General features: G+C 45.0%; 2 protein-coding genes and 1 long non-coding RNA gene across 5 annotated transcripts in view; 1 reads left to right on the forward strand and 2 right to left on the reverse strand.

Annotated features, from left to right (window-relative positions):
- The window catches only part of LOC133232584 (leucine-rich repeat-containing protein 37A-like), a 50,044-nt gene extending 35,618 nt beyond the window's left edge, over positions 1–14,426 (reverse strand). Inside the window, exons 1-2 of the mRNA XM_061392183.1 lie at positions 9,489–14,426; positions 7,058–7,129 (exon numbers count right to left, since the gene is read on the reverse strand). Coding sequence (XP_061248167.1) covers positions 7,058–7,129; positions 9,489–14,332 — 4,916 coding nt within the window. The 5' untranslated portion in view covers positions 14,333–14,426. The remainder of the gene's footprint in view (positions 1–7,057; positions 7,130–9,488) is intronic.
- LOC133232586 (uncharacterized) lies at positions 13,124–24,814 on the forward strand. Its single transcript, XR_009731403.1, has 5 exons — positions 13,124–13,211; positions 19,734–19,792; positions 20,834–20,942; positions 22,506–22,604; positions 24,731–24,814. It is a non-coding gene; the product is annotated as an uncharacterized LOC133232586 (long non-coding RNA).
- On the reverse strand, positions 14,505–25,433 carry RDM1 (RAD52 motif containing 1). 3 transcript variants are annotated; one of them, XM_061392184.1, is made up of 7 exons: positions 25,338–25,433; positions 24,774–24,953; positions 21,965–22,087; positions 21,423–21,594; positions 20,460–20,558; positions 17,610–17,695; positions 14,505–14,893 (listed from the first exon to the last, which is right to left on the reverse strand). In XM_061392184.1, the coding sequence occupies exons 1-7, from the start codon at positions 25,431–25,433 to the stop codon at positions 14,792–14,794; spliced, it is 858 nt and encodes a 285-aa protein (XP_061248168.1). In that variant the 3' UTR covers positions 14,505–14,791. The 3 variants fall into 3 exon arrangements, with proteins under 3 accessions (XP_061248168.1, XP_061248171.1, XP_061248170.1); XM_061392186.1 differs by lacking the exon at positions 14,505–14,893 and adding an exon at positions 15,338–15,696; XM_061392187.1 differs by lacking the exon at positions 17,610–17,695 and having other exon boundaries at positions 14,525–14,893.
- Between the last annotated feature and the right edge of the window lie 1,244 nt (positions 25,434–26,677).

A 26,677-nucleotide genomic window follows, 5' to 3' on the forward strand; every position in this document is an offset into this window, starting at 1 on the left:
TCAGGGCTGCAAATGAAGCCATTTGATTTTTTCCCTCTAGTAAAACTTTTTTGAAAATTATTTGCGTATTTAAAAATATGCATAAAATATATACAATTGTTCAGTTTAATAATTATGAAACAAATCCCTGTGTGATACCACTCATGTCAGAAAAGAATCCTGTCAGCATCTGAGGAGTCCCCGGGCAGACCTTTCCAATCACAGCTTTCTCTCTGACTTTAGTACAGAAGAAACTCTATAAAGATATCAGAGGTCAGTTTCTCTTGCCTGCAAGAATCCCCTTCCTTGCAATATTAACAGTGGTACATTCTTCAGGAGTCTTGGGGATCTGAGCACACGCTATGTTGCCTTGTGAATATTTTCACTGATTTCTGCATTTAAAACATTGTTTTTCACTCACAGTGTATCTTGGTCACATATTTATATTAATTCCACCTCATAGCTTGATTCCATCTCATAAATTAATTCTTTACTCATAGCTTATGAGAATTAAAGTATTACTACCTGGAAACTCTGTAACTCAGTTATAAGATGCTTCATATTATATAGAATACAGGCATATACATTTTCAAAGGCATATACAAAGGATCACTAAAACAAAAACACAGAAGACTTTATTCCCACAGAATTTCCACAAAGAACTCTCGGAGTCCTGAAAATGCTTCAAAGATCCTGACCTCAATTTGAAATTCACCATGTTAGAAAGAACAGCAGTGATGGACAGGTGAAGGGGGAATGGTCAACAGATGGTGCTAAGACTGACTCTTTCCTCACCTCGGTTACGTAGTGGTTTCATATTTCCATGGAAATGATTCGAAAAGAAAAAACAAATCAGTATGTCCAACGACGTTTATAGTAACCCTTTCCATAACTTCAAAAGTTGGAAAGAACTCTACCTCCCCACATCACATAACAAAACCATAGGTGATATACAAAAGTCACAGGAAACAATGATATATGAAAAAGTTCAAGACAGAAGCAACTCCACTTACTGTAGCCTGCCAGGTTCCTCTATCCATGGGATTTCCCAGGCAAGAATACTGGAGTAAGTTGCCATTTCCTCCTCCAGGGGATCTTCCTAATCCAGGGATCAAACCTGCATCTCTTATGTCTCCTGCATTGGTAGGCAGGTTCTTTACTACTAGCTCCACCTGGGAAGCTCAAATCAATATGCCCAATGACATTTATAGTAACCCTTTTCATAACTTCGAAAGTTGGAAAGAACTCTACCTCCCCGCATCGTGTAAAAAAACTGTGTACACCATAGGTGATGTACAAAAGTCACAGGAAATAATGATATATGAAAAAGGTTGAGACAGAAGTGAAACTCATATGTACTAGTTATAAGTCTGAACACTGACAAGGACTCAATCAGGACAGTGAAGAGATGGGGCTGATCATCAACTCTTCACTGCACTGTCTTCTTTGATTGGCTGATGCCCATAGCAGACTAGTTGGAGTTTGAATATTGTGGGAGGACAGAGAGTAACCAAGAATATGTATTTTAAATTAATGGGGTTTCTTTTTGTGGACTTGTTTGGATGGCAGGATATTAAAATTTTAAAAAATAACAGTAATAAATGCAACCTAGAAGTAAAGTTTAGACTGAGAGTGTCAGTCGCCAAAAAGTACCCCCCAAAAGAGCTTCAAATAAGCAACTAACTGAAATAAAGTCTACTGATCTGTAGAACTACAAACATTCATTCTGAGGCAAGAAATTTAAAACTATGGGGAATCAAGCCAGATCGAAAACTTTCTCACGTCATGAAAATATCAAAACCAGGCATGAAGTAATGTTTAAGAAACATCCATATTTTACTTCTGACCAGGGTTCTTATCTAAGACAATCTTCTAAGTTTCACATTCATTCTTGATTCTATATTTATAGACAATTATCCTTCTCTCCATTCTGCAACTTCTAGAAAACTGAGAGGGCTCAGTGTTTCTTTGACTCAACTGTACGTATAATGCAAATAGTAGGCCATTCTAGAAGTGATTTACTGGACTTTGCTTTCTTTCTCTCCAAAGTATTCATCAAACTTAAAATTATATCTATTTATTTACTATACTTACTTATTTTTATATATTTGTAACCCCCCTAAGAACTGGAATACTTGGTCTTTTTTGTTTTGGGGCCTGTCTCCCAGCATGTAAAACAGTTCCTGGCACATAGAAGACACTCAAAAAAATATTTATTGAATGAATTCAAAAAGTGATGGGTTATCAACTATCTGATACTTTTATTTAAAACAAATCATCCATTTACCATCATTCATGAGAGTAAGCGCGGGCGGCTGCAGCCGAGAGGAGCTACCCCACGTCCGATGTCAGGGGCAGAAGCCGGGAGGACCACATGCCTGAAGGGCGGCGGCCAAAAGGAGCTACCCCACGTCCGAGGTCAGGGGCAGCGGCCGAGAGTGCCAGGCTGCGACGGCACAGGAATGGCCGAGAAGAGCTACCCTGCGTCCAAGGTCAGGGGCGGCAGCTGAGAGGAGCTACCCGACACCTGAGGCCAGGGGTGGTGGCCGGGAGGAGCAACCCCATGCCCGAGGCCAGGGGCGGCAGCCAAGAGGAGCTACCCCGCGTCTGAGGTCAGGGATGGCGGCCGGGAGGAGCTACCCCATGCCCCCACGCCCGAGGCCAGGGGTGGCGGCCAGGAGGAGCTACCCACACCCGAGGTCAGGGATGGCGGCAGGGAGGAGCAACCCCACGCCCAAGGACAGGGGCGGTGGCCGGGAGGAGCTACCCCGCGTCTGAGGTCAGGGACAGCAGTCGGGAAAAGCTACCCTGCGTCCGAGGTCAGCGGTGGCAGCCGAGAGGAGCTACCCCGTGTCCGAGGTCAGGGGCGGTGGGCAGGAGGAGCAACCCCACGCCCGAGGGCAGGGGCAGAAGCCGGAAGGACCCCATGCCCAAAGGGCGGTGGCCAAGAGGAGTTACCCCACATCCGAGATCAGGGGCAGCGGCCAAGAGTGCCAGGCTGCGACGGCACAGGAATGGCCGAGAAGAGCTACCCTGCGTCCAAGGTCAGGGGCGGCAGCCGAGAGGAGCTACCCCACATCCGAGGCCAGGGGTGGTGGCTGGGAGGAGCTACCCACACCCGAAGCCAGGGGCGGCGGCAGGGAGGAGCTACCCCATGCCCGAGGCCAGGGGTGGTGGCAGGGAGGACCAACCCCACGTCCAAGGAGCTGTGGCTGCGCGGGGCGCAGGAGGGCCTAGAGGAGCTATCCCACATTGAAGGTCAGGAAGAAAGGCGGTGAGGAGATACCCCTGGTGCAAGGGAAGGAGCAGCAGCTGCACTTTGCTGGAGCAGCCGTGAAGAGATACCCCACGCCCAAGGTAAGAGAAACCCAAGTAAGATGGTAGATGTTGCAAGAGGGCATCAGAGGGCAGACACACTGAAACCATACTCACAGAAAACTAGTCAATCTAATCACACTAGGACCACAGCCTTTTCTAACTCAATGAAACTAAGCCATGCCCGTGGGGCAACCCAAGACAGGCAGGTCATGGTGGAGAGATCTGACAGAATGTGGTCCACTGGAGAAGGGAATGGCAAACCACTTCAGTATTCTTGCCTTGAGAACCCCATGAACAGTATGAAAAGGCAAAATGATAGGATACTGAAAGAGGAACTCCCCAGGTCAGTAGGTGCCCAATATGCTACTGGAGATCAGTGGAGTAATAACTACAGAAAGAATGAAGGGATGGAGCCAAAGCAAAAACAATACCCAGCTGTGGATGTGACTGGTGATAGAAGCAAGGTCCGATGCTGTAAAGAGCAATATTGCGTAGGAACCTGGAATGTCAGGTCAATGAATCAAGGCAAATTGGAAGTGGTCAAACAAGAGATGGCAAGAGTGAATGTCGACATTCTAGGAATCAGCGAGCTGAAATGGACTGGAATGGGTGAATTTAACTCAGATGACCATTATATCTACTACTACAGGCAGGAATCCCTCAGAAGAAATGGAGTAGCCATCATGGTCAACAAAAGAGTCTGAAATGCAGTACTTGGATGCGATCTCAAAAATGACAGAATGATCTCTGTTCGTTTCCAAGGCAAATCATTCAATATCACAGTAATCCAAGTCTATGCCCCAACCAGTAACGCTGAAGAAGCTGAAGTTGAACGATTCTATGAAGACCTACAAGACCTTTTAGAACTAACACCCAAAAAAGATGTCCTTTTCATTATAGGGGACTGGAATGCAAAAGTAAGAAGTCAAGAAACACCTGGAGTAACAGGCAAATTTGGCCTTGGAATACGGAATGAAGCAGGGCAAAGACTAATAGAGTTTTTCCAAGAAAATGCACTGGTCATAACAAACACCCTCTTCCAACAACACAAGGGAAGACTCTATACATGGACATCACCAGATGGTCAACACCGAAATCAGAGTGATTATATTCTTTGCAGCCAAAGATGGAGAAGCTCTATATAGTCAACAAAAACAAGACCAGGATCTGACTGTGGCTCAGATCATGAACTCATTGCCAAATTCAGACTTAAATTGAAGAAAGTAGGGAAAACCACTACACCATTCAGGTATGACCTAAATCAAATCCCTTATGATTATACAGTGCAAGTAAGAAATAGATTTAAGGGACTAGATCTGATAGATAGAGTGCCTGATGAACTATGGAATGAAGTTCGTGACACTGTACAGGAGACAGGGATCAAGACCATCCTCATGGAAAAGAAATGCAAAAAAAGCAAAATGGCTGTCTGGGGAGGCCTTACAAATAGCTGTGAAAAGAAGAGAAGCGAAAAGCAAAGGAGAAAAGGAAAGATAAAAGCATCTGAATGCAGAGTTCCAAAGAATAGCAAGGAGAGATAAGAAAGCCTTCCTCAGCGATCAACGCAAAGATATAGAGGAAAACAACAAAATGGGAAAGACTAGAGATCTCTTCAAGAAAATTAGAGATACCAAGGGAACATTTCATGCAAAGATGGGCTCGATAAAGGACAGAAATGGTAGGGACCTAACAGAAGCAGAAGATATTAAGAAGAGGTGGCAAGAATACACAGAAGAACTGTACAAAAAAGATCTTCATGACCAAGATAATCACGATGATGTGATCACTGACCTAGAGCCAGACATCCTGGAATGTGAAGTCAAGTAGGCCTTAGAAAGCATCACTACGAACAAAGCTAGCGGAGGTGATGGAATTCCAGTGGAGCTATTTCAAATCCTGAAAGATGATGCTGTGAAAGGGCTGCACTCAATATGCCAGCAAATTTGGAAAACTCAGCAGTGGCCACAGGACTGGAAAAGGTCAGTTTTCATTCCAATCCCAAAGAAAGGCAATGCCAAGAATGCTCAAACTACCGCACAACTGCACTCATCTCACACACTAGTAAAGTAATGCTCAAAATTCTCCAAGCCAGGCTTCAGCAATACGTGACCTGTGAACTTCCTGATGTTCAAGCTGGTTTTAGAAAAGGCAGAGGAACCAGAGATCAAATTGCCAACATCCGCTGGATCATGGAAAAAGCAAGAGAGTTCCAGAAAAACATCTATTTCTGCTTTATTGACTATGCCAAAGCCTTTGACTGTGTGGATCACAATAAATTGTGGAAAATTCTGAAAGAGATGGGCATACCAGGCCATGTGACCTGCCTCTTGAGAAACCTATATGCAGGTCAGGAAGCAACAGTTAGAACTGGACATGGAACAACAGACTGGTTCCAAATAGGAAAAGGAGTACGTCAAGGCTGTATATTGTCACCCTGCTTATTTAACTTATATGCAGAGTACATCATGAGAAACGCTGGGATGGATGAAGCACAAGGTGGAATCAAGATTGCCGGGAGAAATATCAATAACCTCAGATATGCAGATGACATCACTCTTATGGCAGAAAGTGAAGAGGAACTAAAGAGCCTCTTGATGAAAGTGAAAGAGGAGAGTGAAAAAGTTGGCTTAAAGCTCAACATTCAGATAACTAAGATCATGGCATCTGGTCCCATCACTTCATGGGAAATAGATGGGGAAACAGTGGAAACAGTGTCAGACTATTTTTTTGGGCTCCAAAATCACTGCAGATGGTGATTGCAGCCATGAAATTACAAGACGCTTACTCCCTGGAAGGAAAGTTATGACCAACCTAGACAGCATATTCAAAAGCAGAGACATTACTTTACCAACAAAGGTCTGTCTAGTCAAGACTATGGTTTTTCCAGTAGTCATGTATGGATGTGAGAGTTGGACTATAAAGAAAGCTGAGCACAGAAGAATTGATCCTTTTGAACTGTGGTGTTGGAGAAGACTCTTGAGCGTCCCTTGGACTGCAAGGAGATCCAACCAGTCCATCCTAAAGGAGATCAGTCCTGGGTGTTCATTGGAAGGACTGATGTTGAAGCTGAAACTCCAATATTTTGGCCACCTCATGAGAAGAGCTGACTCATTTGAAAAGACCCTGATGTTGGGAAAGATTGAGGGCAGAAGGAGAAGGGGATGACAGAGGATGAGATGGTTAGATGGCATCACCAACTCAATGGACATGATTTTGGGAGCTGGTGATGGACAGGGAGGCCTGCTGTGCTGCGGTTTATGGGGTCACAGAGTCGGACATGACTGAGAGACTGAACTGAACTGAAAAATTTATATCTACATAGTCTTTGCCCCAATAATCCCATTTCTAGATATCTATTCTACAGAAATACCTGACCAGATTCACAGAGGTGCCTGTATGAGGATATTCATTGCAGCAATGCATGCAACAAGAAAACTGGACATACAAACATCCTTCCATAGGGGCATTATTAAACTGTGATACATTTATACTATGCAATATTATTCAGGAGTTGAAATGAATGGGTTAACCCTCTATGTACTAGGAATGAAAGTAATCTAAGACATCATGAAATGAAAGAGTCAAGTTGCAGGATTTTTCATTTGTGTAAAAAAGATAAGAAAATCATACAACAAACCTATTTGGTTATCTGGAAATATATATGTATTCAAATGTATACGAAAGAGTCTGGAAGGATATATACTAAACTCTTATAAGACAGTTAGCAGTTTGTATTCACATTTGGAGAGAATATACTCACAGTTTCTCAGCCCAACGGTATGCCTTCCATATATTTTCATCAATGTAAGAAATATAGTTTCCTTGGAAATTTCTGTGGAGAAACAGAGGTTATATCCTTGAATAGGCAGGAAAAGAATGAAGAAAATATGTAAAAGAACCATGGCCACCTTATGGGGAATATTCTAATGCAGAAGAAAAACAGATTTTTAATTCCCACACCTTCCCAATGTGTGTGCTTAGTCCATCTCTTTGTGACCTTCTGGACTATAAACCCGCCAGGCTCCTCTGTTCATGAGATTCTCCAGGCAAGAATACTGGAGTGAGTAGCCATTCCCTTTTCTGGGTGATCTTCCCAACCCAGGGATCAAACCTTAAATGCTTAAAACGGAACTCATCTTCCTCAAACCAGCTCTCCTTCCCAGCTGCTATATTTCCACTTGTTATACCACCATCATTCTCCCCATCGTGCATGCATGCTAAGTCGCTTCAATTGTGTCCAACTCTTTGCAACTCCATGGACTGTAACCTGCCAGGCTCCTCTCTCCATGGAATTCTCCAGGCAAGAATATTGGAATGGGTTGCCATTTCCTTCTCCAGGGGATCTTCCCAACCCAGGGAATCAACCCATGTCTCTTATGTCTCCTGCTTTGGCAGGTGGGTTCTTTACCACTAGCACCACCTGGGAAGCCCCATCAACATATGCAATTTTTCTCTTTCCCACATACCCAAGTCCCCCAGTGCTAGTCAATGACTGCATCTAGTTGGTTTTGCCTTTGTCACGCTCTCATGATTTTCTTTCTACTCCTCTCACAACCACTCTAATTCAGCCCTTTCTCACTTTACCCCTAGATTTTGCTAGACCATTCTGTTTGGCCTTAATAATTCTCTTGTTTTAATCATTTGTCTTTCGTGCTTGAAAACTTTCAGTGGCTCCGCATGTCTTACATCATTGCTTTCAAACCTCCATTAGGATAGCCAAGGTTTTTCATAATCATAGCTTTCATTGTTCTCTAACCCAATCTTTTGGGCTTCCCTGGTGGCTCAGCGATAAGGAATTCACTTGCCAATGCAGATGTGTGTTTGATCCCTGGGTCAGGAAGATCCCTTGGAGAAGGAAACAGCAATCCATTCCAGAATTCTTGCCTGGGAAATCCCATTGGTGGCAGTGCCTGGTGGGGTACAGTCCATGAGGTCACAAAGAGTCAGATATGACTTAGCTACTAAACCACCACCACCGACCCACTTCTTTTTACAGCCAGACTAATCTATGAAATCCTGATCATCCTCACAGGCATACATTTGCCTAGACCATGCTCTCTGTTTCTTCTCTAACAAATCACAGCCAGTGTTTTAGTCCCAGCTGAAGTTTTAACTTATCCATGCAGCTTTCCCTGACCTCCACACCCTAATGATTACAGGTTCTGGTGAACTACAGCAGATATCTGTATCTCTTTTAATGCTTAACTGCATATTATCTCCCTTTTAAAGCACATCCCCTTTCTTCTCACCTATCATTGTCATGTTCTGTAGACAATGTCATACTTTTGTGGTGCCCACAGTACTTAGCCTTGTGTTGGGCACAAAATGGGTGTTATACATAGAAAGTCAGGTGACAAAGATGAGTTCTAGATATAACTGAGGAACTGAATATAATAATAGCTAACACTAACATATATGCTAGGCACTGATGTTTTACATGTATTTTGCATGTATTTTGTTTTACAGGTATTGTGTGTTAAGTCGCTCAGTTGGGTCTGACTCTTTGAGACCCTATGGAACCTGCCAGTCTCCTCTGTCCATGGAATCCTCTAGGCAAGAATACTGGAAATGGCAATTTCCTTCTCCAGGGGATCTTCCTGACCCAGGGATCGAACCTGGGTCTCCCCCATTGCAGGCAGATTCTTAACCATTTGAGGCACCAGGAAAGCCCATATATGTTAGGCACTGATATAAGAACTTTACATGTATTAACTCATCTAAATCTCACAACAATCCTATGAGATGACGACTATCATCATTCCCACTTTACAGATGCGGAAATTGAGTCACAAAGCTAACAAATTACAGATGTGGGTTCAAACCCAGGCAGTTCAGCTCTAGAATCTCTACTCTTAACCATTTGTTGTTTCACCACCAAGGAGGTGGGGAGAGGGACATGTTGCTGTAAAGAGGATGGAGCAAAGATGGGAGAAGAGTAGATGTGGAGGAATTAAATAATGGGGTAAAAAAATAGAGAAGGAAAAAGAATAGGGGTGATTATAAGTAAAAGACTGGAGAAGAGGGAACAATAGTAAGGAGGAGAATGAATATAAGGAATCGTTGACAAATGAAAGGTTAAAAATAGCAAGTCAGTCAATATGGGTTGGGGAGATGAGAAAGACCCAGGAAAACCTGGAAGAGGGGCTGCCATGTTAGGCAGGATGCAGAGAACAAATAAAGGCCATTCTTACAAGATGGTGAAGGTGCCATTGTAGGAGTTGGGCCCTGGCTCAGGCACTCTGTGGAGCTTCTGCTTTGCACTCAGACCAACACACGACAGCATCTCGTCTTTGCAGGTACAGAGCTTACATACGTTGATGGTTGTGGGGGCATTCTGTACTGGTTGCTTCTTTCCTAGGATACGTTTTACACCAGGGGGACTTTTGGGTTTCGAAAATGGAGTCAAAGGAAAAAACACCACCTGAGATATCATCTCAGATGGCCTTGGTTGCTGAGATATGCTAACTCCCAGGTCCACAGTTGGGACTGTGGCTTGAGTCAGGTTTGGTGGTGGAAGTGTCACCTCTGGGGGAGCCGTGGTCTGCTGCAGGGCGGTAGAATATTCAGACACCATAGCAGGTTCCGGAGTTATGGTAAGCTCCAGGTTTGCATGATGAGTTGTGACGCTGGGTGATGTTGGAGGCTGACTTTGATCCTTACTTGGGGTCTCCTGCAGGGTTGGAGGAGGTTCAGTCTCTGTATTATTCACTGCGGTAACGTTAACTTCCACATCCATAGGTTGAACCGTGACTTCAGTCAGGTTTGGATGGGCAGGTGTCCCCTCAGGCTGTTCTGAAGGAGACGCTGTGGTCTGTGGCAGGGAAGTAGAAGGTTCAGATGTAGCAGGTTCTGGAGTTACGGTAAGCTCCAGGTCCACGTGATAAGCGGTGACAGCGGGCGACGCCGCCTCGAGTGCTGGACCTGTCACCTCGGAATACAATGGAGGCTGAGCTACAACTTCCTTAATGGGTTTTGGAGGCTGAGCTTGGGTCTGCTGCACAGTTGGAGAAGGTTCGACCTCCACAGTGGATTCTGGAGTTAGTGTAAGTTCCAAGTCCAAAGATTGAAAGGTGACCTCACTCAAGGCTGGGCGCTGAGACTGGACTGGCTTTGGATGTGGCAGTGTTAACTCGGGGTATGGTGGAATAGCTGCAGTCTGCTGCAGGCCTGTGGAATATTCAGCCTCTGTCGTAGGTTCTGGAGTTGTGTTAGGCCTCTGGTCCGATGGTTGAACTGTGACACTGGGCGGCAGTTGGCTCTGAGCTGGCATTGGAACAGTCACCTCTTGCTGCACTGGATGCTGAGCTGGGGTCTCCTGTGTGGCTGGAGAAGATTCAGCCTCATTTGTGGATTCTGGAGTTATGGTAAGTTCCAGGTCCAAAGGTTGAACTGCGAACTCCGTCAACTGAGACTGAACTTGCTCTGGATTTGGAAGCGTCACCTCAGGGGGTTTGGGGCGAAGAGCTGTAGAGGATTCAGCTTCTACAGTAGGCTCTGGAGTTACAGTAGGCTCCGGGTTAAGAGGCTGAACTGTGATGCTGGGCAGTGTTGGATTCTGAGCTTGATACTGGCCTGGAGTTGAATCAGCCACAACCTCCTTAGGTGGCTTTACAGGCTGAGGTGGTAGCTCCTGCATGGTTGGAGAAGGTTCTTCCTCCTTGGTAGGCTCTGGCCTTATGGTCAGTTCAAGGTCCAAAGGTTGAACTGTGACCTCAGTCAAGGTTGGATGTTGAACTTGAACCTGCTCTGGATTAGGAATTGTCGCCTCCAGGGGTGTAGGTTCTGGAGTTATGGTAGGCTTCTGGGCCAAAGGTTTGACTGTGGCACTGGTTAAGTTTGAATGATGAGTCTGATCCTGTCCTGATGTTGAAACTGTCACCTCATAAAGCATTGGAGTTTGTGCTACAACTTCTGTAGGTGGCACTGGAGGCTGAGATGGGGCGCCCTGCTGGGCTGGAGAAGGTTCTGTCTCTTTAAGGGGTGGGGCTGGGAACTCCTCTTGGTTTGGAGAAGACCCTACATTCTGAGGGGGCCGTAGAAGCTGAGGAAGGGTCCCCTGAGGGGCTGGAAGTGGTTCCATTTTTGCAGGGGATTCTGATGTCTGAGTCTGAAGCACCTGCTGTGTGGGAGAAGACACCACCTCCTTGGGGGGCTTGAGAGATACAGTTGAGCTCCCCTGGGGAACCGGAGACTGAGCTGGGTGTCCCCCCTGGGCTAACGGAAGCTCTATCCCCCCAGGGGGATCTGGAGTATGAGCAGAGTTCTCCAGCTGCACTGGAGAATGTTCAAGCTCTTTAGTGGGGCCTGGAGTTAGGGCAACTGCCAGATCCATGGATTTTGCAGTGATATGAGGCAACACTAGACCCAGAGGTGAGTCTGTTACCTCATTCTCTACTAAAGATTGAGTAGCAGCATCGTCGGTGTCCTTTGGAGGCTGAGCTGGTTGCTCATGCTGGGCCACAAAAAGTTCATTTTCAGAGGCAGTCAGTGGCTGATTTGAAACCTCTTGCTGGACTGACAAAGGTTTTAACTGCCCAGGGGACACTGTAGACTGAGCTAAGGTTTCCTTTTGGGGTGGAGACGTTTTGACCTTATTCGTGAATGCTGGAGTGATGGTGAGTGCAAGATCCACAGGTTTGATAGTGGTGCTGGGCCGCTGCAGAAGCTGACCTAGAGAAGAAACTGTTGTCACATGATGTTCTGGAGAGATAACTATAATTTCATTAGATAGCTCTGGACGCTGAGCTGTGGCCTCCTGCTGGGGTGGAGAAGGTACAATCTCATGAGCCTGAGGATCCTGAGCTGGGGTCTCCTGTTGTTCTGAAGGTGTAATTTGGGTAACAGCTTCTGGAGATGGGACTGGAGCTGGCACTTGAACTGGCAAAGGTTCAACTTCCTCAGGCAACTGTGAAAGCAGCGTGGGGGCCTCTGGCGGGGATGCAGAAAATTCTGCATTAGTAAGGGGCACTGAGGACTGAGCCAAAGGTATCTGCTGACTTGGAGAAAGTCCTGCCACTGGAGTGGGTTCTGTGGTTATGGTAAGCTCTAGATCTGCAGGTTTGACAGTGATATTGGATATGCCTGAATGTTGACCAGGTTGCTCCACCAGGGTTGCAGCAGATTCTGTCTCCACTGGAGACAGAGCTAGGGTCTCCTGCTGGGTGGGAAAAGATTCAGCCTCATTAGGGGACTCTGGAGACGGAGCAGCATCTTCCTCCTGGACTGGAGAAGATTCAGCTACTCCAAGAGAGTCTGACAGCTGAGTCAGGGTCTCCTGCTGGGTGAGAGAGGGTTCAACTTCCCCAGTAGGCTCAGAAGGCTGAGTTAGTTGCTCCTGTTCACTTGAAGAAGGCTCCACTTCCTCGGGGGCCTGGCCTGTGGTCTCCTGCTGGCTTGGAAAAGCTTCAACTTCCCCGGTAACCTCAGAAGGCTGAGCCGGTTGCTCCTGCTCACTTGAAAGTTCAACCTCCCCCAGGGTCTCTGGAGGCTTCTGCTGAGTTGCAGGAAATTTAGTTTGCTTAGTGAGCGTAGGAGTGATGGTAAGTCCCAAATCATGAGGTTGAAATGTAACACTGTGCAGGTTTGAATGAACCTGATGTTCAATGCCAGGTCGAACTATTACCTCATCGCTAATTGGAACTTGGAATTCATACTCAGTAGGGAACCCTGGAGCTTGAGTTGGGGTCTCTTGATGGAGTAGAGATGCAGCCGTCTCAGGATGCTTTGCAGGCTGAGATAGATCCTCCGGCTGCACTGGAGGAGTTTCAACCCCATATTGTTGCTCTGGAAACTCAGATGGGGCCTCCTGTTGGGCTGGAAGAGGTTCTAACCCCTCAAAGTGCTCTGGAGGCTGAGATAGGATCTCCTGCTGAACTGGAGAAGGTTCCACCTCTTTAGTGACCTCTGGAGTCAAGGTAAGCACCAGATCCAGAGGTTTAACAGTGACATTGTGCAAGTGTGACTGCTGAACTTTATGATGCGCTACTGGTCCAGCTACAGTCTCCTTAGGTGTCTCCAAAGGCTGGGCTAGTGCCTCCTGAGGGCTTGAGGTTTCCACTTCCTTGGGTGCCTCTGAAGACTGAGACAGAGCCTCCTGCTGAAGTAGAGGTAGTTCTACCTCTTCAGTGGGCTCCAGATGCTGAGCCTGGGCCTCCTCCTGGGATGAAAAAGATTCAGCCTCCTCAGGCATCTCTTCTTGGGATAAAGATTCCAACTGCTCAGTGGGCGATGGTCGGCGAGTGTGGTGCACCTGCTGAGATGAAGAAATTTCAGCCTCAGGGGGCTCTGGAGGTTGATCTGGGCTCCCCAGAAAATCCGTAGGTAGGCTCTCCTCAGGATAAAAGGCATCCATACTGGAATCTAAATAATCATCCTGCAGTTCTTCTAGACCCTGATTTTTTTTTCCAAGTTGTCTTGTAGTTCCAACAACAACTTTGGCAAGAGGTCGATGCTTAACAAGATCTTTCTTCAGGTTTGAAGGTGAAACAATAAACTTCGTTGGTTTTGAGCTCTTACTACCTAGAGGTGGAACAAGTATTTCAAATGATTGGTGATTTTCAGCCTGATCTATAGTTTTAGTCTTACTTTTGTGTTGAGGAGGCAGAACCAAGGCTTGATTCTGATCCCAATCTAGCACTGGAACTGCTACTGGGAGCTTTTGATGCTGGGTTAGCTTGTCATCCAGATCCTCGTGTAGAATAGCAAACTTATCTGGCTCTGCCAACAGCTCTCCGGCTGAATCCGAGTCTAGGTATGGAACCAGAGTCTCACTCAAATCCTCATGAGGCAGGGCCAACATGTGGTCTGGAGAGGAGGAAGTCAAGTAATTAAAGCCCCCCGGCTCTGCCAGGGGTGTGAGTGCATGGGGCAATTCGGGCAGGAGGTCAGAGGAGTGTGAAGACCAGGGCTCAGTCAGCCCTGGGGAGTCCGAGGTCAACTGGACGGCGCCCTGGGCCCACTCCAGAGGCTGAGCTGCCTGAACCAAAAGCCACAACGGTTGCCAGGTAAGGAGGAGCCAGCGGCGCAGCGGGGACATGACATGCGGAGGCTCCCGGGCGCAGCGACCCAGGCCAGTGGGGCGCCGGCGCCGCCCCTGAGCGGGAGCCGAACCGTTATGTGAGCCCGCAACGAGCGCGCACCGTTAGCAACCGCGCGCCCCTCCCCCGCCCCGCGTCCAGCCCTTTAGTTACGACACCTTTAGTTACGACACCTTTATTAGGTTCGAACCAATCTGCGCCATCTGAGTGCGCCTTTTTCCCAGAGTCACCAGGGCGCAAACCAAGCCGTCCTTCCTCTCGCACAGTGACCTCCGGTCGGGCCCTCTCCCCAGCCTACCCCAGCCCCTCCCTGGCTCTGCGCAACCAGGCAGGATTTGGGCTGCAGACATAAATGGCCCTGGACGCTGACAGCCCAGGGGTTGGGGGAGGAGTGGAAGGGGATGCAGAGCTTCCCAAGGAAGCCCCAGAGGCCAAGCATTCTGGGAAATTCAGAAGTGCTAGTCCAGTTCTGGCACTGTGAACTCTTGCTCCTCAAAGCTGAAGTCTGAGAGGCATTCTTCCTCCCCTTGGCCACACGGCTTCCGGGAAAAGCAGCTGACCTGCAAAATGAGCAGGGCTAGTTAGGCTGGCGGGAGGGGAACACACCTTATAATTTTTAAGTTATTCAAAAATGTTGCTCTTTCCTCTAAACTTTCAGTACCCAAGTCTGGTCATTAATTCACCACTTTGCTGTTAAGGGTTACCACCAAATCAGTGATGACTTCGAAATTTCTGTAGGAGAGGCTTTGGGCAAGTGAGCAAGTCATTCTGGGAAAGAATGTCTCACCAAGTGAATGGCCCTTTACATTACCATGGGAAAACTTGCCCCATCCCACCTCGTTTCAACACAGCCATTAATCTACAAAAATTGCAGTGTCACTTTATAGAGTCCTGCTCTGTGTACACACCTGGACAAAACACTGAAGATGTTAAAAGTCAGCCTGTTTTAGTAATTTTCTTGAAATACTGTAACTAAGCACACAGTTTACTTTCTTCACAGTCCTTTTTGTTTGGCAAGACCTCTAACATTTAAACTCCAAAAGAAAAGCTTTACTGGGGTTCAGCCCCGATTGGATCCAGGGGTTCCCTCGGGAGGACGGCATCGGCGACTGAGAGAAATAAAGAAAGAGATAAGGAAAGAATTTTTCAGTTAAGAAAATAGAGGAGAGAAAAGAGGTTGATATTCCTTGGTTTATGCAGAAAGCCAATAAAGCCCCAGCATGGGACTTGCCCTGTTCATGTAGGCCGCAGGCGCCCTCTCGAATAGCTGAAGGTGCCCCACCTTAGGCACCTTCTCGAGTGGGTCTTAGAAGCCCAGGCAGGAAAGTGAACGCAGAGGGCCCCTGCACTCCAGGGAATCAGCCTGAAAAGGAAAGAGAAAGAACCACATGGGGAGACCAAGCTTTGGTGAGCAAGGCCCACACTTTATTTTCCAAAGTAGTTTTTATACCTTAAGTTGTGCATAGAGGATAATGTGGGGGAGGGGGGTGGGTAGAGTCATGCAAGGTCAGCAGTCCTTGATCCTTATCAAAGCCAGGCTTTCTTTCTGCAAACTTATCATATGCAAAAGCTTTTAGGTGCTTTACATCATCTTCTGGTCAGGAGACCTGTTAACATTTTATGACCCTTTCTTCAGAAAACTTATTTTTCTGTAAAGGTGATTATTCTAAGTCAGGCGCCACCCTCTGAAAGCATTAGATAAAGTTGCATTCCTATAGGGCAAAAGTGTGGTGGGCTATAACAAGAAAAGAATTAACTCAAGGGTCCAAGGTTACAAACATTAAAGCTACTACTTATATTTCTATATACCAACTATATTAATCAATACACTCCCAGGGACACAGTAGGTAAGGGATATGGAAACTTGGCAGCAAGCATTAGCTCAACCAAGAAATCCTCTACTAGTTCTATTCTAACGATTTTAACTCTCTGAGAAGCTCTGCATTGTTAGAATATCTTAAGCTTCCTGTGCCTCTCGTGGTTGGGAGGCTGTGAATAATCACAAGCATAGCTGCAAGAGTCCAAACAAACGTGTCAGGCAAGCTAGAAAGTCATCAGAGGGATTTGAATTGAAACACTCCTATTATGCCCAGGAGACTTATTAACTAGAATTTTAAGTTGATTTTCTTACAGAGAAAGGTGGTTGGGGATAGCCCCCTGTTAATGTCAGAAGAGTTGGTGAAAGTCGTGAAATAGTAAAACAGACAAATTTTGGTTTTGGGGTAGATGCTCGGGCAGGTCCAGTGGGGCCCCTTGAGCCCTGACTCGCCTTTGTATATCAGGCCTCTCGGCATGACCTTTGTCATGGGTGGGAACTCCCGTGCTGGCTCCTGGCAGAGCTTCATCTTATTCCCACTGTCCAACCTAATGCTTTTTAAATGGAACTGATTCAAAGATTGGCCTCATTTGGGAACGGATTTGTTTTTATAATCAGGTTTCCAAAATCTTTAGCATCAATACCGAATCCTTTCCTCTCTCATTTCATAGGAAGTTAGCCTTCTAAAAGCCCAAACTTGGGTATGTTTGAAGTTTCCTTGACTTATTTGATTTAAATTGAATTAAAATAATTATTTTGTAAAGAAAAAACTTTCAAAATTTTTGTTTTTCAGGATATAACCACCTTTTCTTTCTCTACTTTCTTCTCTTCAAAACACACTTTGCAACATTGGGGTGGGTTAAATAATCAGAAATCTAGCCCCAAATTAAGTTCTCAATGACATGAAACACATTTTTTGCTCTTTTTTTTAAAATCCTATATGCAGTACATTAATGTTTTCTTTTAGAAATTACTTTGACAACTTAATCCCTGATTTGAGGCATTCATATAATTGGTTTACAGAAAGGTCCTTCAGCAAAATATTTCACACAAAATACATATGAAATCTGGGTAGAACACCTTATTTGAAAGGCATTAATACAGTTTTCACACACTGTAGCATAATCAAACAAATTAAAGCCATAATTACTTTGTTCCCAAATGCCCACAATTCTGTTTGAGGGGAGTTCTAAGAGGCCTGTGTCTTCTCCTGTGTCCACAACTGTACAAGTACCTCATGGTCCTCAACCCTGCTCTCCAAATTTAAATAAGGGGTCAGAGAGAAGGCTCAGACATCAGGAAAATTCCTAGAAACTTCCTGCCTCAAAAGCAGTTTCAGAGTTTATCATTTCCCTAAGGATGATGGAGCTGAGCAGACATAGACATGCCAAGAATCTTCTGGCTGTTTTGAATTATGGCTACCCTGGCTTTGAATCCCTTCAGTCTTTCTCTCCACATACTTGAATTAAATCCTGTAGTTCCTCTTCAGTTCTAGCATCTGTGACCTCTTCACAGGATCTATACGCCACAGCTATTTTACCACTTTCTGAAATAGAGTTAACAAATATCAATTCAGAAATTTTGTTCCAAAACTTCCTGTACACAATGGTAGCATCCAATAATTAGACATTCTTTTTATTTCTAAAAGCAGAAAACAAGAGCATTTTCCTAGCAGTTCCCTCATTCAACACATATCATTACTATTTGTGAAAAAATATGTAAGAGAAGTATCAATTTTGGTTCAAAAACCTTTATGATCTTAGAAGTAAGAACTAAGGAATGATGTAGTAAAAGCTGTGGAAACAAAACTGTTCAATCACAATATGATTCAATAGGAAGGCATTAAGAAGGGGTCAAAGTGAGTTCAAACCGGGGATAGATACCACTGGACTATACAGGAAATGTCATATTAGAAGCCAGGCAAGTGTCTACTACTTGGGACCAAAATTCTACCAGATACAATGAACAAAGCTTTGGAGAGAATTTTACTGGCCTATGTACCTTTTGGACTACACAGCTTCCCTCAAGGCAAACTACAGCCACCAGGCTTTTCAGTTTAAGGAATTCTGAGTGCATATAAGGAACACCATTTGCATATTCAGTTCAGTTCAGTCGCTCAGTCATGTCCGACTCTTTGCAACCCCATGAACCGCAGCACACCAGGCCTCCCTGTCCATCACCAACTCCCAGAGTTCACTCAAACTCACGTCCATTGAGTCGGTGATGCCATCCAGCCATCTCATCCTCTGTTGTCCCCTTCTCCTCCTGCCCCCAATCCCTCCCAGCATCAGAGTCTTTTCCAATGAGTCAACTCTTCACATCAGGTGGCCAAAGTACTGGAGTTTCAGCTTTAGCATCATTCCTTCCCACGAACACCCAGGACTGATCTCCTTTAGAATGGACTGGTTGGATCTCCTTGCAGTCCAAGGGACTCTCAAGAGTCTTCTCCAACACCACAGTTCAAAAGCATCAATTCTTTGGCGCTCAGCTTTCTTCACAGTCCAACTCTCACATCCATACATGACCACTGGAAAAACCATAGCCTTGACTAGACGGACCTTTGTTGGCAAAGTAATGTCTCTGCTTTTGAATATGCTATCTAGGCTGGTCATAGTTTTCCTTCCAAGGAGTAAGCGTCTTTTACTTTCATGGTTGCAATCACCATCTGCAGTGATTTTGGAGCCCCCCAAAATAAAGTCTGACACTGTTTCCACTGTTTCCCCATCTATTTCCCATGAAGTGATGGGACCAGATGCCATGATCTTAGTTTTCTGAATGTTGAGCTTTAAGCCAACTTTTTCACTCTCCTCTTTTACTTTCATCAAGAGGCTTTTGAGTTCCTCTTCACTTTCTGCCATAAGGGTGGTGTCATCTGCATATCTGAGGTTATTGATATTTCTCCTGGCAATCTTGATTCCAGCTTGAGCTTCTTCCAGCCCAGCATTTCTCATGATGTACTCTGCATATAAGTTAAATAAGCAGGGTGACAATATATAGCCTTGATGTACTCCTTTTCCTATTTGGAACCAGTCTGTTGTTCCATGTCCAGTTCTAACTCTAACCCCTGAGCAAACAACCTAGACAGTTAGTTTGGTTCTCAAAGGTTGTTACTGGAATTGACAGATGGAGATTCTGCCTGGTGACCAGGGAAGTCAAACTTCACTGGAACAACTGCCCAGGCCGGAAGGCTGACACCAGTCCAAGGCCAACTCTGACAAGCCAATAAGGTCTCTGACAAGCAAATAAGGTCTCTGACAACTTAGCTAGCATTTCTCAGTCCCTAAGCCTGCAGGGCTGTGAAAAAGGGGAGCAATTCTGTTCCAGGGATATACCAACCATGAACTTTCCTTTGGGCACAGCCTGTGACATTCTCACCCTATATAACTCAATAGGGTACATAATCAATCTATTCAATAGCATGATCACACTCAAGGCTCACAAAAAATGTATATATAAGAATCATATTCACCCAATATATCAGAAATGAAAACTGAAACTGATTCCAAAAACATAATCTAATCAACTCTTCAATAAAATGACGATAATAATAATAGCCAAAATATTTTGTGTTTACTATGTTCCAGGCATGGTTCTAAGACTTTACATTCATCATCTTATTTACTCTTACAATATCCCCCACAAGGTAAGCTGAAATACTAACCCTACTTATAGATAAAGAAATTGCAGCTTAGAGATATTTAATACCTTCAAATCTCTCTGGCTAGAAAACCTAAAATTGCAACAACAACAAAAATCTAAGAGACAAAGTCAGGACTCAAACACAGGTGTCCAAGGCTTATAGTCACTATACTATTCTGTATGATACGTCAGCAATCGAGAAACAAGAACCGGATCAAACACTTTCTATATGAACTGAGGCAAGTCAGTCTACATCTAAACAGTGGGGACAATAATATTTGTGTCATTTTTCTCATAAACGCCACAAAGAACAAATTTGAGACTGTTGTTGTGAAAGCATTTGGTAAATGAAAGAATATGTAGTGTTTTATTTATTTTTAAACATTCTTTTTTTTACTTTTTATTTACCTATTTACTTGGCTGTGCCAGGTCTTAGCTGTGACATGCAGAATCTTTAGTTGTGGCATGTGGGAGCCACATGCTACTTCACTGATGAGACATCAAACCCAGGCCCCCTGTATTGGGAGCACAGGGTCTTAGCCACTAGACCACCAGGGAAATCCCTATGTCGTGTTTTAGATAACCATTATTTTCATCCAAATAACTTTTCAAATAAGTTTAATTGCTCATTGAAACTGAAGTACTTTAAGGAGAATCAAAAAAAGTCTTACCTAAAACCACAATCTGCAGTTTCTGGAATGCATCCGTCATAGCCTTCTGAATAGCAAGCTTCTGGGTTTTCTTCCTTTTCATAAGGAGTGATAATGGCCCTAAATCCAACCAAAACAAATGAATTTAAAATGCTTATCTGGATAACTGATTTCTAGGTTATATGTTTAAAAATTTAAAAATGCACCTGTGATTCTTAGATCATTATCTTAGTGATTAAGGGTGAACACAACACTAGGGTATGGTTGAATGACTACGATGCAGTTATATTCTGGCAGGGCAGGTTTTCCCTGCTCACATCTATTCTTGAAGTTCCTGAAATACTGGATGGGAGATGCAAACCAAGAACATGACACAAATCTCTCATTTCTCACAGATTCCACATGGACAAGCTACAGCCATGCTCCTGCAGACTTCTGCGTTGAGAGGGCTGGATTCACACAGTGAGACAGATGCTCTGGCCTCTCCCCAGGCATCACTCTTAGGTGGATGGTGGGGCCTCCTCCACTCCCTTTGCTAACAGCCCTACTTCTGACTGAAGCCCAAGTGCTATGGGAATCCATACCAATGGGAATCCCCTTTCCAGGGATCTACATTTGACTTTCTCCACTCAAGCCCTTCCATAGGAGGCAAAGGACTGAACCTTTACACAAGAGTTTATTTAAATCTTTAGACAATGATTTTGTTGGGATAACTGAAGGCCACAAGAGATCTGTATTTGAAGGACTATTTTAGCAGAAAACAATTAACCAAAAATGGGAAAAAAAAAAAAAAAACACCTTAATTTTCCCTCCTCCCTGGCAGGCAGTCAGTTCTAAAACTCTAAAGTTTAAGGTCCTGTCAGGTATTGCCTAAGTTAAAATCCTATGTGGCAAAGGAGAGAAACTCTGCCCAGGACTTCAGCTGCTTGGCAAAGGTGATGATGTATCTGAAAAGGCGTGTTTCAGAAAGAAAGGAAAACAGACCTTCTTCCAAGTTATCCAAAGGTTCCTCAGCCATGCCAACTCCTGGACTTCTGCACTCATAGGATGGCAACACCACCTCTAAAGCACAGAAGAACTTCAGGCTTTGCCTCTGAAGAGGTGCCACCATATCTTCATTTTCCGTTTCTTCTTCAGGGTCAGAAAGATCCTGAAGCTGTTAGGATTTTGAATTAAAGATTATACTTCAAAATATTCTGTTTTGAAAACTAAAAAACTCCCATCAATCCCAGTTAATAGTTGAGGTGTCATATAGCTTCAAAATCAAGTGAGATTTGCAAATGAATTACTAGGTACAGAGAACTATTTTTTATTATACATCACACAAATACTGGAGAAAATTATGGACACTGCCATTTAAGTCACTGAGATGATCACGAATTCTAGGTGGCATGTCCATGCTCAGATACTTCCAATTGGAAGTCTTTTCCATCTCCTCCCTGTAGCCCAGTTCTAGTTTTCTTTCTAAAGTCAAGGAGTTCAATGTTGAAAGGGGCCTGGTTGGTCAAAGAAAATCTAGAGCTTACCTTGATGATCCTTTTTGACCATCCATTGAAACCAAAGTAGTAATTTGCCAATTCTTGGCATCTGGAGCTGTTTAGGGCAAGGGCGTTGTGTTGAACCGCCTTATGTTGGGTGCCAAGACGAATCTAAAGACATAAGAACCCTAAAAATATCACAATCTGACATAGACTTATTTTGAATATACCTGTTTGTCAATACCAGTTTCACGTTCTTGTGTTGTTTAGTTGCTGAGTTGTGTCCGACTCTTGTGACCCCATAGACTGTAGCCTTCCAGGTTCCTCTGTCCATAGGATTTCCCAGGCAAGAATACTGGAGTGGGTTGCCATTTCCTCCTCTGGGGGATCTTCCCACCCAGGGAGTTAACCCTCGTCTCCTGAATTGCAGCCAGATTCTTTATCACTGAGCCACCTGGGAAACCCCAACCAATTTCAGAGTGGTTGTAAAGATTATATATGACATTTTAAGCAATGAGTTCACAGTGAGCCCTAAATAAGTGTTCTTTATTATTTTTAATAAGTCAGTATTTTTCTGCATCATTTCCAGAACCCCTGATTCATCGGAAGGTTTCCCTGACCTCTGGTGGTGAAAGTGATGATGAAAGCAACCAAGGAAGCCCAGCAGAAGCCTATTATAGGGCTGTGGGTAAGCAAAGGAAGAAAACTTTTAGTCATCTTATCCCCATCTTATCCTGCTTAAGAATATGACCTGAAGGGGAGATAAGGTAGACCTGCCACTGAAGTAGGACCTTAATCTGTAGCACCCCCTCCCCAAGTTACTAACCCCTGTTAGAAGAGGGAATACACATACCTCTATAAATTTTATAAGTAACCAAAAGATTTAGAGATTCATCTACATTAACAAGCTTCTTTGAGAGTATAAATATTTCCAGCATTAACTCTCCAAATAACTTACACAGTATCACATTACTGTGGATTTTTTACATCACTAGCACTTTGTTAAATGTCTATTTCCATTTTAAACAGGGTGTAGTATATAAATATATTAATAAAAATTCAAATAAAGTCAAAGCATTATTAATTCTTTATTGCTCTGTTTGTGGATCTTCCTCTATCACTAGTTTATGAACTTCTTAAGTGCTGGAAGGAACCATATCTTGTTACCAGGAACAAGCATAATTCTTGGCATATAATAGAGGGCTGAGGGTCTGTCGACTCAGTGAACGAATGAAAGAATGAGTAAATAAGAAAATGAAATTACTTTTTCCAACTGAAGCTGCCTGCTGGGAAGGAGAAATGAAGACTAATTGTTAAATGTTGAGTGTCTTGTGGGAGGCTAGGCCCTGTATGGTGAGTCATAATTCAGCTGTCCTGGACAATAAGGAAGCCTCAGAAGAGCTCTGAGCGTAGTAGAGACAGTCTACATCTGGGATAACTTTGCCACAGTTCTCACTGGCAAACAACATATAATTAAACTAGGAAACAACTGGGAGGGGGGTAAAAACTCAAGGTTCTGCATTACATAAAGAAATCTAATATGAATGCCCTTTCCTCTCAACTGTATAGTGACTTATACAATATTTTCTTCATTTCTCTATCAGTGATGGGTTTTATGGTCTGCAAATCTCAAAACCTAAGCTTACGGAATGGTCTTAATGGTCAATATAAGAAAAAGAGCTCATTACTCACAACTGATACCAAGTAATCGTTTCATAATCTTTCCAGTAATATCTAAGTGGGTACATGAAATGGTCGCAGCCAGTAGCAGGCAGATCATAGTCTCCAAATTAAAGAATGTCTGACAGGAAATCACTTCAATCATAGTGAGGAGAGCCCAGATTGAAGAGGGTATGAAACAGGGTACAAAAGTGGGAAGTACTGTACCTAGAGTCACGTCTGAGGAGAGTTTTCAGATTCAATCAAGGTTAAACCAGTGAGGAAAGAAATATGGGTAAGAATAGGCAGCAAGGTCAGTGGGAAGTAGCCAGATCAAAAAACCAACCACAGGGTCTTCCCTGGTGATCCAGTGGTTAAGACTCCACTGTGCAAAGCAGGGGACGTGGGTTCAATCCTTGGTCAGGGAATTAAGATCCCACACGCCCCGGCGCCACAACTAAGACTTGACCCAGCCAAATAAATAAATAAATATTTTTAAAAAGAAGCAGCAGCCAACCAGAGGAGACATACAGTTATAAAGTGAAAGGCTTGGGAAATCTAAGCCTTACTCACTTATTCAGAGGAATTGAAAAAATCCTTGGAAAAGGAATGGTGGCTGAGTGGAGGGATATAATGAAATTTTCATTCTGGGGCTCTGGGGAAGTAAAACTGGCTGGCATGTTACTATGGAGCCATATTATTAGAATAATCATGCACTAAAGAATATTTTAACCATTTTCTGGAAACTGAAGGGAGTTCTGAATAGGCAGTTTGAGAATGATGATGATGATGATAAAGCATCCTTTATGTTACAACTGACTAAAGACTTTGTCAAGCTCACATATTTAAAATTCATATAAAACTATAAAGAACTCTTGTGAAGATTTAAATTAAGGGGCAGCATGAAATGACATGGGGTTTAACATCAGTAAGTTTGGGTTTGACCTCTAGTTTCCATATTTATTGTCATGAACCTTAAGTAAGTCAGTTAACCATCCTGAGTTCGAGTTTCTTTAAAAAAGAAGAGAAAAGAAATGGGGGTGAGGGGAAGAAATGGGGAGCTGTGGGGGGCGGTAAGTGGAGCAATGCATCTCAAAGCATTCTGTAAATGCTTTGAGTGCTTTACAAACGTTGGCCTATTCGTTTTAAATTCAGCACTTCATCCCAGCGGAGCGAGGAATTCCACATTTGGACCCACCTTCACTGGAGATTTCTGGAAAAGCTGCTTCTGGTTGCATGCCTTTTGGGCTCTGTGAGCATCCCTCGCTGAATAAAACTTGATGACGGCATAAAATCCAGGACCGGCCACGGCTGCGTTTGGGAAGACTCGGACCGAATACAGAAGGCCGAACTGGGAGAAGACTGTGAACAGAGAATGCTGTAGGGTGGTCCCACGCTAAGTAAGAGCAGGAAATTTCAAGCCCAGGAAACAAAATTGCCCATTCCCTTATATTCCCCCCAGCCCTTCGCCACAGGCGACGGTGGTGAGCCTCCAACTCCAAACACTTCTCATTTCACAAACAAGTTTCCCTCTGAACTGCTAAGCTTCGAGAAGCATTAGGAGGCAGTGTGAGGCCTGCTGGGAGCTCTCTCTCAAAAATCTGTAAGGACGAGTTGACTGCTCCGGTCGGCTCTAGAGCTAAGATTCCTCTCAGCAAAGACCACAGGCGGGCTAGGTGCTGAAGCAGCGCCCCCGGGGCTCCCAATTACTAGGACGCCAGGCGACTTTCTCCATCCCTCCCTCCACCCCGGCCTGGCTCACTTGCAAGGCCTCGGCCGTGGGTCCAGAGCTCAGTTCCCACACAAGCAAGGTTTTGTCACTCCCTGTGGGAACCGCAAAAGGTACCAACTCTGCCATCCTACGGTCACCGCGCGTGCGCGGCTCGCGAGCAAGCCGCACTACGCCTGCGCACGGCGCGCCCGCGCTTTTTTAAAAGGAGCGCGTGAGGGGGCGGGGCCAGCTATGGGGGAGTGAGACGAGGGCGGTGCTCGGACCTCTCCTTCGCCCGCCCTCTCCTTCGCCCGCCCTCTCCTTCGCCCGCCCTCTCCTTCGCCCGCCCTCTCCTTCGCCCGCCCTCTCCTTCGCCCGCCCTCTCCTTCGCCCGCCCTCTCCTTCGCCCGCCCTCTCCTTCGCCCGCCCTCTCCTGGCGGGTCTCCGCCTCTAGTTCCCCTTCCGCAGCTCCGTCGCCGGGGAGACGTTGGAGTTTAGTGAGTCTACACCAGTGTATTTTGTGGATTGAGTCCAAAGCGTTAGTTTACTGGATCGAATGGTGCGGACTTTATAGCAGCTGGCTTCATCTTCAGACTCCCAGGGAAGACTAGAGTACTAAGTGAAAGTGAAGTCGCTCAGTCGTATCCGACTCTTTGCGACCCCATGGACAGTAGCCTACGAGGCTCCGCCGTCCATGGGATTTTCCAGGCAAGAATACTGGAGTGGGCTGCCATTTCCTTCTCCAGGGGATCTTCCCAACCCAGAGATCGAACCGGGGTCTCCTGCATTGCAGACAGACGCTTTACCGTCTGAGCCACCAGGGAAGCCCAGAGTAGCAATGGCACCCCACTCCAGTACTCTTGCCTGGAAAATCCCATGGACGGAGGAGCCTGGTGGGCTGCAGTCCATGGGGTCGCTAAGAGTCGAACACGAGTGAGCGGCTTCATTTTCACTTTTCACTTTCATACATTGGAGAAGGAAATGGCAACCCACTCCAGTGTTCTTGCCTGGAGAATCCCAGGGACGGGGGAGCCCGGTGGGCTGCCGTCTGTGGGGTCGCACAGAGTCGGACACGACTGAAGCGACTTAGCAGCAGCAGCAGTAAATACCCACTGAACTTTAAAATTTTAGATGTCCCGACTCTGTGGGAAATGACCACCAAAGATGCAACACTTGGACCTAAGAGTGTTTGTTTCCATGAGTTTTAAAATATGCAAATCAAGGTATAACTTACTAAAGCCATCAACAGTCTAGTTTGAAATCCTTAAAAAGCTGGTTTCTAGCCCGTTTTCCTAAAGTACCCCCAAATCACCTGCCATATTTCTGTACGCCTACCACGACTTTCTCCACTTCAATATATCAGAACTTTAGCCTCACTCATTACCTACTTC

Source organism: Bos javanicus, chromosome 19 (genome assembly GCF_032452875.1).
Source record: "Bos javanicus breed banteng chromosome 19, ARS-OSU_banteng_1.0, whole genome shotgun sequence".
Taxonomy (NCBI): Eukaryota; Metazoa; Chordata; class Mammalia; order Artiodactyla; family Bovidae; genus Bos; species Bos javanicus.

What these genes read in the sequence shown, in the direction of transcription:
- RDM1 (XM_061392184.1), bottom strand. Translation starts at nt 25,433, where the DNA reads ATGGCAGAGTTGGTACCTTTTGCGGTTCCCACAGGGAGTGACAAAACC. An exon ending in CCACGGCCGAGGCCTTGCAA is followed by an intron (nt 24,954 to 25,337) that starts GTGAGCCAGGCC and finishes ACCACCCTACAG; the next exon opens with CATTCTCTGTTCACAGTCTT. An exon ending in AACTACAGGATTTAATTCAA is followed by an intron (nt 14,894 to 17,609) that starts GTATGTGGAGAG and finishes CTCATTTTGCAG; the next exon opens with GTCAGCTGCTTTTCCCGGAA.